Raw genomic sequence first — 14,302 nt, 5'->3', positions numbered from 1 at the left:
GCAAACCCTGATTTTGTTCTCCTTTGAATCTCAGTATTTTCACCAAAGCTTTGCTCAAGGAGCCGATACTATATATCTTAACGGAAATATTGCTTTTGGTCCTAGAATGTTTAGCCAGCAACTATTAAGTTAGCTTCAGGGAGGTTGCATTTTAATTACTGCACTGCAATTCATTTTATGTATTGCCTCTGGAAAGGATTTTCTTGGAAAAAGGCAGTTGAATTTCTTAAAAACAAAATGAGCAGGTGTCACTATACAGGTCAAAAGGATGCTGCTGCAGAATGCATCATGCCACAGGCTACAACCCCATATTCTGCTTTTTCCCTTTACTTAAAGCTCAAGATTTTGAAGGTTAAAAGCTACTTCTAATATTTATTTAGCATTGAAGGCAAACAAAATATTCTGCATTCTATGAAATAGGGCTAGCAGTCTCCAAGTCATCCTTTGACAACCTGGCAAACCCCAGAAGTTCTGGAATTCAACTCCCATCCCTAGCCAGGAGGGTAGTCATCAGGAAATCTGGGAGTTGTAGTCCAAAACATCTGGAGAGCGCCAGGTTGGGGAAGGCTGCTCTGTTATCATTGCACTTACAACAGCCCTTGCCTTATTTTTTTTCCTCCCGCTTTGAGAGTTTTTAATTCTGACATGCAAAATGGATACAAACAGGATAGGAAATTCATTTCCATGTACATCTCCAGCTGTGAGAATACATAACCATGAGCCAATGTTAGGTACTTCAAAGAACACCTGAGTGTGGTTGGACAAGCATTTCTTCCTCAGTGACCAAAAGATAACTCACTCCTTCAGAGAAAAGTAATGAAGTTCCTAGATGTGTTTCACAATTGTCCAAATTTGACATGAGTTGAGTTAATATGACCTTCTACCCAACTATCCATGTTTCAACAGCCCAACTTGATCAATCCCAGAAGATTGTTTTCATGGACATTCTGTTAACTGATAAATTTGGAAGGAGACAATGGTTCCCAGCATTAATGATATGACTAGATTATCATCCATATTAGGAGCAGGGAATACAGAAACAGGATTAAGTGGACTGTCATCTTATTTCCCTGGGCCACTGTAAGCCTGCAGTAAGTTTGACAGGCAACTGGGATAAGCCTACCATGCTATCTGATGCAATGTCATATATGCCAAGGTGAAAACAATACAGGAAACCCCAAGTAGCCAGAGGCTTTTTTCCTCACTTCAGCAGTAACGTTGGTTTTCAGGGAACATCGCTGTGTTTGACTATTCCTTTGTTTTTAGAACTTTTTTTTAATTCAACCTTGTTAAAACCAACACCATGAATAAAAACCAAATAGGAACAATTGTGATACAAGTAATGTTTATACTTATGAACAGGCCGACATGCACCAGTTTCACAAATTTACAAACACTCCAGGCATCACAGAAAATGTTACAACTTCATTAAATGGAATGGGGTACAGGGTTTAAGTAAATAGGATCTTAAAAGAACTAAGACTATATGTTGAGGTGGTGCTTACAGATAATAAAAAGCACAAGACAGGAAAGCAGTTGTAAAAATATGAGGAAGCTAAACAGTGCTAGGCAATGTTAATGGGGATAATTGAGTTTTCTACAATGCCAAAATGAAACATATTCATACGAAGCAGCAAGACATTACTTTTTATTAGGCCAACTTCTCATCCCTTTGGGGTCAATACAATTCCTTCTATTGAAGAATTAGCCCTGATCAAATGTAAAGTTGACCTCACTTTAATCTTCCTTTTTATATATTAAGTGCACAATACCTTTCATTCACAGACTTCAAAATTGAAAGTTACAATTGCAATATTGAGACTTAAGAATGTAAAAAACAATAACCAGTCAAAAGATTTCTTGCAACTTTACTGATTATCATTTCCTTTTCCTATATCGGTCACCTTTGACATCTAAAGCAGAGAAAGCCAGCTGAACAGAGATCAGTCAGAGACTGAGCAACTGGAATTAGTGAGTGCTTCATGTGCGACGGCTACCTGAAATCCAAACCACCCAGCACATGGTCCACATGGCAATCCAAATCACAGGGAGCAGTTCATCATATGAATTTCAACATTTTCTCCAAACCACTATGAATGAAAGAGAATGGTTTGCACTGGTGACCGGGGGGGGGGGGGGTACGGGGACGACAAACCCGTCAGATTTATACAGTGAGTTGCTTACCATGTAGAGCAGAGGTGCGCAAGATTTTGCCCTCCAGCTGTTTTGGCCTACAACTCCCATCATCCTTCAACACCGGTTATGCTGGCTAGGTCTGATGGAAATTGTGGCCCTCACGTTGTCCAGCCCTGATGTAGATAGAGGAATCCAATTTCAAGCTGCCATCACACAGCTGCAAGTTTGTGATAGTTACACCTTCGATTACAATAGAAACAATTTCTAGCATTCTAAGGCAGTTTTCCCTTCTCAAACAATAGAACTTACTTCTGAGTAAAACACACAGTATAGCACACTATTGTTTTGTTACTCTTATTCTTGAACAATGGAACTCATTATGCCCCAAGTCTCTGCATCATTACTGGCAGTTTAAAACCAAACACAGCAAGCAGTGATGGTAGCAGGCATTACGAGGAAAGGATTGATGTGGAAGTAAGCCAAGACTTAGCTTAAGATCATGTTTCAGTGGAATTGATGGTCCGCCAATAAAGCAAACACAGATCTGCACTGTGGTTGGCAGAAAGATGCTCCGTGGATGTAGATTTGTTGGGGCTATTCCAGTAATGAGAAAGCCCAGCTTTACTCTTCTATATGTAGAGCAACAACCAAGACACATCAAGGTGTTTGACGTAATCCCCTTTACATCAACTTACTGAAATAAGACAGTACTTTATATGGAATGGCAGAGCAACTAAGCTGTAATTTAAATTGTGCCATCACAAAGAGTTTCAGGGGAACTATTATGAGCCATTATAAATGCCTTAGGATCTATATAATCCACACATTTTAAACTGTTTAAATTGCAAGTCCAAGCCATTCTTACAAGCCAATGACAAAGCTCCCTTAGTAAACATTTTAGGTTGTACTTATCTTTTGACCTCTCAGACTTGGTCTGCAAGATTTTGGCAATGAAGTTTTAATTTTGATAACACACCTTTGTGTTGACAAATATTTGACACAGGATACCTTGGTGAACAAACCAACTCTGGTGACATCCTTTGAAGACTATTGGGTTGGGTCCAGAGTAACCCATTCTGTAAATGGCAGGACTCCTTGTGTTCATGAAAGTGAACAAGATCTAGCAGAGGGTCCTGCTGGATTCCCTCTTCTCCTAGCAGCCTGTAGAGCGACTTTGGGGCCGGGGGAGGGGGGAATATTGTTTTCCCCTTCTCCACTGAGAGTCCCAAGCCAAGCTATTAAATATACATATCAATACATTAGCTAACGTTATCTATGTTAAAGTTTTAGTGCTTACTGTGGACTGAACGATAAGGAACAAAGTATGTTCTCAGGTGTGGCCATGTAAGCTATGAAAAACAAGAACTGGGTATAAAATGCTGACTTTGGCATCCAATACGTTTAGGCCACTTATAGAGGCACTTGCACTTTGATATTTATGTAAACCAATCCAGCTCAGTTAGTAGTACACTTGCCAATCACACCTCCTATGAAAAGTATAAAATGCTGCAAGTAATGGCAATAATTCCATTTTGTTTTCCCTTCCTCTCCTTTAGAAACTTTTCATTCCTACAGTTATTACTACCTGAAAGTAGAACTAGTATTCTACTCAATAGTTTGAAGAGCACCACAACATTTCAGAGATGTTCAGCACTATTTTTGTAGATGTTGTGAGTTACCTTTTATCAACATATTATCATGCACTAACACCTTCTGCTTGTTTCATCTGTAGCTGAATTATTTTCTACCAGCATGGACCAAATGAATTTCAAATAGTTACAAGGCTTAAGAACTTGTGGTATATGCAGATCTGGGCATTACTGATGTGCAATTGTTTGGAACAAAACACTGTAATAAGGGCTGAGTTCTTAAGATCTTATAAGTCAAAGATCACATTAATATACATATCAGAAATATTTACAATTATAGAAGCAAATAATTTGTTTTGTCACTAATTACTTTCCCACAAAATAGCGCTTCTCACTGTTTTAGCAATCCTTTATTGAAGATAACAAGTTGGTTATGTTCACTGTATTGTATGAAACATCACAATATCATACTGGGAAGGTACTATCAGTACAGGATTGGACCAGAGCAGACAGTCTGAACAATAAACCATTTTGCATTCTTCGTTCCCTAGCTTTTAACAACCCAAAAAACCCCAGTAGGGACAAATATCTGTTAACATCATCATTTAGAACACTTTAACTTACAAGGCTAAAATCTAATGAATAAATAAAATATATTGTGGCAATAATCCTCTCTAGACCCCCCACCCCACCCCAAACAAATCAGATACACAATGAACCAAATGACTGGGAAAGCTGGCTATAGGCACCAGGTTATAAGAGTGGACATGGATCTACACTCAAGTGTGTGTAGGGGGCGGGTGGGTGGGTTTTACAGAAAAATACCATGAATTTTATTTCACACAAAACCAGTTGATGACTGCTGTTAGCTTAAACTACACACAAGGGCAATTACATCCTCGTTGAAACACAGTTTAAACAAAAATGTTTACAAGGCATCCACAGCATGTAAATCATGTACAGATGGATACATTCATTGTTTCCCCTCCCCAATAGCTTTTATTTATTTATTTTTTAGATAAATACTTTACTCTTCTCCACTTTCAGCATTAACTGGACTCAATACATGCACAACTCAAAGAATTAAGAAAAAAATAAGGTTATTGCAAAAATAGAATTAAACTAAGAATCTTCAAGTACCTTACATGACGGCCACTCTGTACCATGCCCATTGCTTATAAAATGAAAGGTCACTGAACCCATGAAAATATCTCTAATATTTTCTTAGATTTAAAATAGATAATTTTAGCTGTATTTATAGTAATCTCAAAGTGATAATTTGAACTTTGTAAATAATGCAAACAATTAAAAATTATACCCATATTACACAAGACCTCTCTTTTAAGCTGATAGAAATCAAAGGAAAAAACTATAGAAAACCACATTTAGAACGAAATCACAATTTACATTATAATAAAGGCAAATATTCAGCATTTTAAAAAACTTGCAGCAATGAGTGAGATGTCAAAGCAAATTACAACTAACCATAAATTAAGTTGTTTGGTTTAAAAAGATTTCTTCTAGCAAGAGTTTAAGGATGTGTTATACACATGCGTAAAATTCTTATTGGTTTTAGATGCCTAAAGTCTCCTTATATTATTGCCAAATACACTTTATCTTAAGCAAGCAGTAGGCAACATATCACAATTTGGACACTGTAGGAAAAAACCTAACAGTCTGGTAATACAGGTAAAACTGGAAAATAAAAAAAATACACATCCTATAGCATATTGCCCAACTGAAATGACTTCCAAGCCCAGAGCTGCAAAAGCCTTCCATCTTGGTAAGGTGAAGTAAGTGAGTGTCTCATTACAATTATTTGCACACAGTCGTGCTTGTATTGTAAGTTTTGTTAAACCATAGTGTGTCTTCAGAGTACAACTACAATCCCATGGTACTTTATGTACATTTAGTGATGTGCTCCCAGCATTATTCCTTCCTTGGTTTTTAGGGCTCAGGTTCCATAAAGATGTAACCAATATGCCCAAGGCTGGTAAAAATACTGTAGTACAGGCAATGCTAAGAGTGGCAATATCAGAAAACACATATATGAACAAATGATGGAAAATCCTAATAATTTCTTTCTGCCCATTTCACAAATGTTGGAAATCCACCAGAATTTTTCCCTTGTATTGAAGAAAACTGATTAAAAGTTTTTCCCCCATTTTTTCAGATGCAAAAGCATTTTAGTAGATCTGTAAGGCTACCACGGATCTTCTAGATCGCCAGCTCCCTACAGGAAAAGAAGAGGGAAATAGTTAGTTCTCCACTGACCTCAAGAAGGTAAAATCCATATTGTCCTGAATTCCAATATAGGAAAAAAATATGCAGAACAGCGAGAAGAAATGGCCACTTCTCATTTCCACATTCATATCAGGACACATACTCAGAGATTTGACAATGACCATCCCACCTCTCCCAACCCAGTAACATAATGGCAATAAAAAATGTACTGTCAGCAATACAAACAGCCTGAACCTGTGACCAAGCTGGTCTGCCTACAAATCCGCTACCCAATCAGTTAAAAAAATTTAGAAACACAGGAGCAAAACTGGTTTGTAAGTATTTCAAAGTTAGCATTTTATAAATGTAAATGCACCAATGATCACATCCGAAAAGGCAGAGAGGCAGGATTAAAACACAGGCTAGTCACATTTTTGTAGCTGTTCATACTATCACTTATATATTTCAGTGTGTACACAGTGATGTGAGTTATCTAAAGGCAAAAAACCTAATAAAGGCAGTAAATATTAAATGCATTAGAGTAAAATTTGTTGATCACTGAATGAAAGCTTGATTAACATGAATATGATCTTTCCTATACATTATAAAACTCAATATATTGTTCTTGAATATTTAAACACACTTTATAGCTGCTCTGTTTGATGGAAGTTTATACTACCAAAATTGCTTAAATAAAGTCAATATGCATTCAGATTATTCCACACATTTTTTATTTGGTCTTAAACAATAACTCATGAACTAAACACTAATGGTCAGTACATATTATCCACTAGATACATAGTGCTATAAGTGCATCCTGAATACAGTTTTAGAAAATTGAGTACAGGTTATATAGTCCAAATTACAGCCTAATGTAACACCATATATTTTAATCACTAACTTAACATATCAACTTAAAGGGCTATGTGTCTTTGACATGGACTGGTCACCAATCAAATACAAACATGCAATATCTACATCACCATGTAAGTCAAAGAAAGTGAGTTATAAACAAACTGTAAATGGTGGATTAAGATGTCAATTGTAGGCTCTATCAAAATGTAATGAAAATCCAAAGTGTATGTCTTTCACTGGTATGCATTTACAATAGGACATTCTTCTTAGAATATCAAATTCCAGCCCAATGCCATTGAGACTTAAATCCACACAAACCTTTTGACCAATATCTAGGAACACGGGTGCTCTGCTTCCTGCCACGCATGCAGAGAACAAGCAGTGACAACGCTATTCAAGCTAAAGTTCATAATGGCTAAGGTTCTCAGAAAGAACTCCCACATACACATCCCACATTTTATGCATGTAGCCTGTACATACAAAATTAAGAGAAAAACTAATTTTCTAAGATGTAACAAATATGGACAGATAAAGACATTATAATAGTTAAACCATCAAATAATCTGTGTGAAAAATGGAAGTATTACATATTTTTATCACACTGTTCATCGCTCATCTCTGAATCTTCATTAGCACTCCGCCGGTGCTCACATTCTGCATTGGACTGTGTCCCTTGATCACTGGATCCATCAGAGGAATCTGAAGTTGAGGCTGTAGCTGATTCACCAGAGCAATCTTCTCCCTGCATTTTAGCTATCCTGTAACTAATCAGCACGTCCTCCAGAAGGTGGCGGTAGTTCCCCCTATGAGTAATTCTCACTTGTCTGAGAGCTTCCACCAACTTTCCCTGAGTTCCACCTTCCGCAGCTTCGCCAGGGTCCTTATTTAAGATTCAAGACCCCAGAATGAATAGTTAAACTAGTATATATTTCTAAAATATTTAATACATTAAACAAAGTATGAAAAATAGAAGCTTTATGCCCTAGAAATAAACTTTCAATCAATCTTAATGAGTCTTGGCAACAATATTTACAGACGTTCTTTGAGTGTTTTAATGGATACGATTAAAGGAAGTTTACAAATTAAAGGAACCAGATCTTCATTTGCTGCCCTCTGGTGGACATGAATGGTGTTAACTGAATCAGTTGTAGATGACTGCATACCATTTATAATTTGTATCTTTTAAAAGCAAAAATGAAAAAAACCTGTGAACAGCTTAAGTAAAACGAATTTTCCATTTAAGTCTTTTAGGTAAAAGATACTATAGGTGTAACTGAGTGATCCACGTGCCAACTGACTTAATTAATGGGAATAATGTGTACTTCTTTCAGAGTGAATTCCAAGGTAAGCCACCACACAAAAGGACAAATCTATCCAGAAATGCTCATGGCATTACTAAAAGAAATCCCCAGAATTCAAGAACCAAAGAAGAGCCCCACATTTAATTTCAAGTCTGCTGGAAGTTATGATTTTAATGTGCTCCCTCTCGCAATATTAGAACCACAGGTGACCCTAATAAAGCTAAATGGGAGGTGATTCAGGACAGAAAAAGTACTTCACACAGTGCATAAACTATGGAATTTGTTACAAGATATAGCAATGGTCACCAGCCAGAGGGCTTTTAAAAGAGATTAAACAAATTCAAGAAGGATAAGCCTATCAGTGGCTCCTAGTCATGAAAGCTACATACCACCTCCAGGATCAGAAACAGTATCTCTGTACACAGTTGCTGTGGGTAAACAGTGGGAGAGGGCTATTGCCCTCCTGTCCTCCTTGTGGGCTTCTCACAGACATCTGGTTAGCCAATGTGCAGAACAGGTTGATGGGCTAGTTTGGTCAGATCATGGAGGGCTCTTCATATGTACATTATGTTTTATTACCTGGGACTAGAACTATCAAGAACCACTGTTAACACATATAGTTGGTGGCCAGCAAAGTAGCTTGTAAGAGGGCTCCCTCTCAAAGCAATAGAATTGCTCTTCCCTGGTTAGATATGTAACAAAGGCTTAAAAATAAACCCTCTGGCTTTATCACTAAACCCTCTATTCCTTTTCAAAAAAACCTCTGACAATACATACCGGCACAATCCATAGGAACAGGTGCCCATTCAGGGACTCTGATGTAGGGATGGGTGAGAATTTTGTTCAGTTTGGTTTTTGATAAGAATTTTCCAGTTAATACATTTCATCGTAAATGGGATGGAAACAACTTTAGATTAAAAAAATCGAATGTGGAAGAAAGTGAAACTGACAGATTTGTGCATTCCTACTCTGATGTCCCTCCCCCTCCACCCCAAAGACACAATAGTAAAAATTCTGTCAGTTTAAGTACAGAACTACCACACAATCATAGAAAAAAAAACCAAGACCCATTTTAAAAGGAAAAAGGGTTGTGCGGTGAGTAGCGCGAAACCGTGTCCTGCCAACAGCACTTCCCTACCCCTTTCTCGCAGCCAAGCACACCTTTGTATCAGAGCTATGATGAAGAGAAAAGGGCTTAGGGAGAGAAACTGCTGGGAAGGGTTCTGCACTCCTCACTCATGTAACCCTCTGGTTCACAGTTCTCACCTGGATCTGCTGCCATGTCCAGGTTGACTTTAATATGCCTCTGAAGGGAGTGGGAAGATCCTAAATTCTGAAATAATGCTGTACATCTCAAAAGCCACAATGACGGCTGTTTTCGTTCCATGCACAGCCATCCCCGCTGATTCTGTTGCGCAAGCGGCATCTACTGCTTGCACGATAGAGATTTAGTGTTTCCAGAAACACTTATTTCTAAAACAGGGCAAGTTGGCAAAGTTCCCTTCATGTGAGCTCTACCAGCCTACCCCAAGCTGCCCCTGGAAGCACTAAATCTCCGTTCCACAAGTGGTGGGTCCTGCTTGCACAACAGAATCAGCAGGGATTCTGAACAAGATGAAATAAGCCAAATAAACACAAAAACAAGATGTGTAGTTCCAAAAAGAGTACAATATAGTGTCTTAGGACATTTAACAACCAATTATTTTAATGGTCTGCCCAGTTAGGAAAAGTGAGCTATTAATACGACTTCCTCACATTTTCCTCACTGAAATCACAAATACCATGGAACTGAAGTTTCTCCTAGACTTAGGATAGTATAGAAAACTATATTATGCATTTATTTTGCATCTTATGTGCTCTCAGTTTTCTAACAGTCAACTCTTAATATGAAACTAAGTTTGTAGAATTTCAACAAGTTACATAGTATTCACACACAAAAATTAGGAAAAAAGTTAAAATGCAAGGAAGCAAACTTATGAGAACATGCCCCCAGGAAGGATAACAGATTTCTCTGATCTTGGTTTACATCACTTATTAGATCAAATATGGCAAGGGTTTTTTGAACAGTTTGAAAATTGGACTTATTAGTATCACCTGCGAATACACAGCTTAGTTTGGTTGGTTGTTTTTTTTAACAATGGAAAAGTATTCACCAAATGCATGGATATCAATATGAACTTATGCCATTTCTCATTTTTCAGCCAGATTATGACTGTCATATATTATATGAAAATGAGTAACACAACTAGTAATTCTGAGTGCTGCAGGCCAATTTAGGAAGAAAGGCTGAATTTTCAACACTGCAAAATCCTATGTTAGAAATGGCCAATCATAAGATGGGCTTATACTAACATTATGTTAATCCTAACATAAGCAAACCCCCATTATATCACATTTACATGGAGAACATACATATTAGAGAAGTCAATTAAAATCCATGTAGCAGACTATATTTTCAAGCATTTTTGGGACCTTGGGAAACTTACACAAGGACAGATGGAAAGTGGGAGAGGGTGCAAGTCCACTGTAGTGTTCATAACACCAACATCTCGAAATTCAGAGCAACATGGGAAAACTCAAGAGGGTTTCCAGAGACCACAGGCCCATCTATGTGGGAAGGTTTCTCTGATGTTAGGGGCACATGTCATGACCACTCTGCAGCCACCCCGGAGTTTACCTGTGGAGAAGCCACATTTTTTCAGAGTACTTTTACTCAGTTATTTTTCTTTAATTTGGCTCCCCAGCAGTTCAGCTGCTGTGTGTCCATCTCTCCGCTTTAAATTTGGTATGATCACAGCATTCCTAGGGGTGTGTTTTTCACCTGGCCCTGCCCTCGGTAACCTAGGTAACTATAGTAACTCACCTGCCTTTCCAACGCATCAAACTCTTAGAGCGCTCTTTTGAGGCTTCAGAATTGCCCTGCACTTGCTTTTCACCAGTGGGACTAATTAGCCTCTGTGATGATGCACTTCTGATGTTTGCATTACTTCGCTTCCCCAATATTGTGTAAAATCGCTCCTCTGATGCATAAGAGCTTTATCTGGAGAGGTCTCAGGATCAAGGGAACCTGTCATTGCAAGCAGGGAGAAAGTGCCCAAAGAAGGAGAAAGTGGGGGCGGAAGCTATAACTCTGCAAGAGTTTGCTGCAATGTGGTGAAATTGAGGGGGCAGGATGTTCTCAGAGGGAACCTTCAGATGCTACACTCAAAAATTGGGGATTTTGGCTTTTTCAGGGAAATCTGCACACACTGGGAAAAATGGGATTCCCAGCTATTGATGGGAGCAATAGCTCCATGACAGTTTGCAGGAATGGGGTGAAATTAGGGTGGTGGGATGCTCTCATAGGAAGCCTTCAGATAGTGTACTGGATAACTGGGTTATTTCTAGAGAACTGTGGATTAGTTACTCTCCATTCATAATAATGTAGTAGCAGGGGGGAACCTGGACATAGGACAGGAAACAAGCCTCTCTCATTGGTTGAGCAGTCCCTGCCCAGTTGATGATGTTCAGTTCTACTCACCCCACCCAACCTGAAAGTATGGTCCATTCAAGCACTGTGACACCTGTGAAAACCAGATTTTAAAGGTACAGTACACTTGGCTTTTCTTGCTTCATGTGTCTGACGGACCAAAGCCAATTCCATGAACATCCGGATAATGCTCCAACATGCTTCTCATTCTGTTGTCGTGAAGATCCTCCCCCCCCCCCCCCCCGCATAGGGAGCACAATAAAGCAGAGTCTGAAGATACTGGAGGGTACCATAAGACCTTGTGTAAGGAAGGAACTGCTATTGCTGCTTCATAATTCAGTTGCAGAACAATGTTTTGCATGCAGCAAGTCCCAGGTTCAGCTCCTCACATATCCAGGTAGTGCTGAGCAAGACCAGAGAGCTGCTGCTAGTCAATGTAGACAACACTGAGCTAGATGGACTGATGGTCTGAGTTGGTATATGGTAGCTTGGAGGAAAGTAAAAAGAAGCTGCTATACACCTTCTATGCTGATATTGCCTATAATGGTACAGAGAAACAGGAGCTCCTGATGCATCCCATCCCATATTGCTAAAGGGGAAATGTACATGCGTACATTCTTGGTGCGCAAGACTATATTTATACGCATTAGTGTCAAACACCATTGACACACATGACAGTATACGCTGTGTTTTTGATGGTCCATAGGTAAACAAGACTGGAAAGCTGCACCAATAGTACTTCCAGACTAATCATGAGAACCTAAGCACATTCACTTAGAAGCTAATTCAACTGAACTTGATGGGATCTGATTCCAAATTAATTGATTTAATACTAAGATGAACGAGATGTTTTAAACATTTACCTTAGGAATGCTTATTTCAACAGACTAGAGTTGATATCCTCTTACCACATTTTAATTAAGCTGTTCACACTAACACATGTTTGTACAGATCAATTTTTAAAAGAGACACACCTTTTACTATGCAGTTTCATCAACTCAAGTATCATCTATTCTGCATTATAGACATTTACAATTCACATCTGTGCATGAAGACTGATTTAATGGAGCATATGAAAAGATTGCCAATAAAACAGCACACAGCATGCCAAGTTGACTTTGGGCCTAGATTACTTTGCTGGAGTCCTAAACACTTGTGGCTCGAAACATAGCCCATGTCACATCACATGGTAAAGTTAATGTACTGTACTGTAACAGCGCAGCTTTGAATATAGGTAGAGCTTTGGAAATTGATGCAGGATGTATGTATAGTGGCTGATTTGGCCCAATACAAAAGAAATGCAGCCCAGTCAAAGCAGATGCCCACAAAAGATTTTATATAATCTGTCAAAACTAGTCCAGATTATGTGATGTTGCAAATCACTGTAGACTACAACAGAGCCTGGTAAGATTTTGCTAAACACGCAATGATAATATGATCTTTAATATAGACCTTTGCCTGTGGTTCCGGCAACGTCTGATTCCTTGTAAACCTTCACACCACTCAGGGTACTAGTTATACTATCAATAAGGCCTAGGAAGAGCATTTTAAATTTTAGTAGCAGTAGTAGTAGTGGTGGTGGTGTGATTAAGGTTCCACTTAAGATAGCCCAACTGGCAATCAAAGATGATAAACAGCTGGACCACCAGCAGATAGATCTGTTCAGCATTTACAGATTTAAGCACAGCATCAGGTCTTGTCCAAATTCCCTCCCTATGTACTATCTCCAGCAGAAACCAGGGTTTCAAATGGCTAATTTAGAAATGGTTCCGTCTTATTATGTACCACCCTGTCTGTCTACTAAGCAACATAGCACAACAAATGAAACTGCCCCTAGCAGAAAGGCAAATAGGACGAAAGGGGACAAGAAATTAATCAGTTTTAACATTAGAGGGATGTGTGAGAAGACGTGAGATGTTCTAACAGTACACATACAAAATATGTTTATGTCTCACTTAATGACATCAAGATTAGTTACATAAATCTTTAAGCACTGCAGTTTGGTACAAAGCAATAGCATTTTATATTAGAAGTAGCTTCTTCAGAATAAGATATCCTAGGGGGAACCATTAACCCTTTAGGCAGTATTCAATGCTGCCCAAGCGCTAACACAATGGGAAGTTAGCAGATCCTGCAGCAATAGGAAACAAGTAAAGAACTTGTTTCCATAATGGGGCAAGTTAACAGAGCTTTCAAAAAAGGAGTTAAACTAACCTGTCCCATTCTGGAAATTAGCGATCCTGCTCATTTCCGGGGTTGCAGTTGGAAGCACTAGTTCCCATTATGCTCATGGTGAATCCCACAAGTGCAACAGAAACAGCAGGAGCAGAGTAGCAGTATTAGATACTACCCATAATTTCACTGGTGACAACAACCAGCACACTTGCAAACACACAGATATAGCATCACCCTAAAGTGAAATACTACAGTTCACTTGCATCAATGAAAGCTAGCAATCAAAAAGCAGAACTTACCCCATCATTCTCTCTGTGTGGGTTCAGCCTGTTATAAACAGCTTCAATAATATTTCGCCTGGAGAAAGATAAAATTTTAAAGTTATGTTTTTGGCATAACTTTCAGAGGCAGTATGCCAATATCAGTTGCTGAGTACCAACAGCAAAAGAGTGCTATTGCCTTTTAGCCCCAAATCTGGGCTTTCTAGAGGCACCTGGTTAGCCACCATGGGAAGCAGGATGGTGGCCTAGATTGGCCTTTAGTCTGATTCAGCA

At 38.7% G+C, this 14,302-nt stretch overlaps 1 protein-coding gene across 4 annotated transcripts in view; it reads right to left on the bottom strand.

Annotated features, from left to right (window-relative positions):
* Nucleotides 1-4,113: 4,113 nt before the first annotated feature.
* The window catches only part of PPM1B (protein phosphatase, Mg2+/Mn2+ dependent 1B), a 56,012-nt gene continuing 45,823 nt past the window's right edge, over nt 4,114-14,302 (bottom strand). For 2 of the 4 annotated variants that reach the window (XM_084828956.1, XM_084828957.1), the window contains 2 exons: nt 14,048-14,105; nt 4,114-5,958 (listed from right to left, as the gene is read on the bottom strand). In XM_084828956.1, coding sequence (XP_084685082.1) covers nt 5,929-5,958; nt 14,048-14,105 — 88 coding nt within the window. In that variant the 3' untranslated portion in view covers nt 4,114-5,928. Of the gene's footprint in view, nt 5,959-6,288; nt 7,684-14,047; nt 14,106-14,302 lie in introns of those variants that run through there. The other 2 variants (XM_084828954.1, XM_084828955.1) reach the window with 1 other exon arrangement.

The sequence above is a fragment of the Heloderma suspectum genome, chromosome 1, assembly GCF_057233095.1.
Source record: "Heloderma suspectum isolate Gila_16-S chromosome 1, 16-S_ref, whole genome shotgun sequence".
Classification (NCBI taxonomy): Eukaryota; Metazoa; Chordata; class Lepidosauria; order Squamata; family Helodermatidae; genus Heloderma; species Heloderma suspectum.
This window is presented reverse-complemented; position numbering and strand designations above follow the sequence as displayed.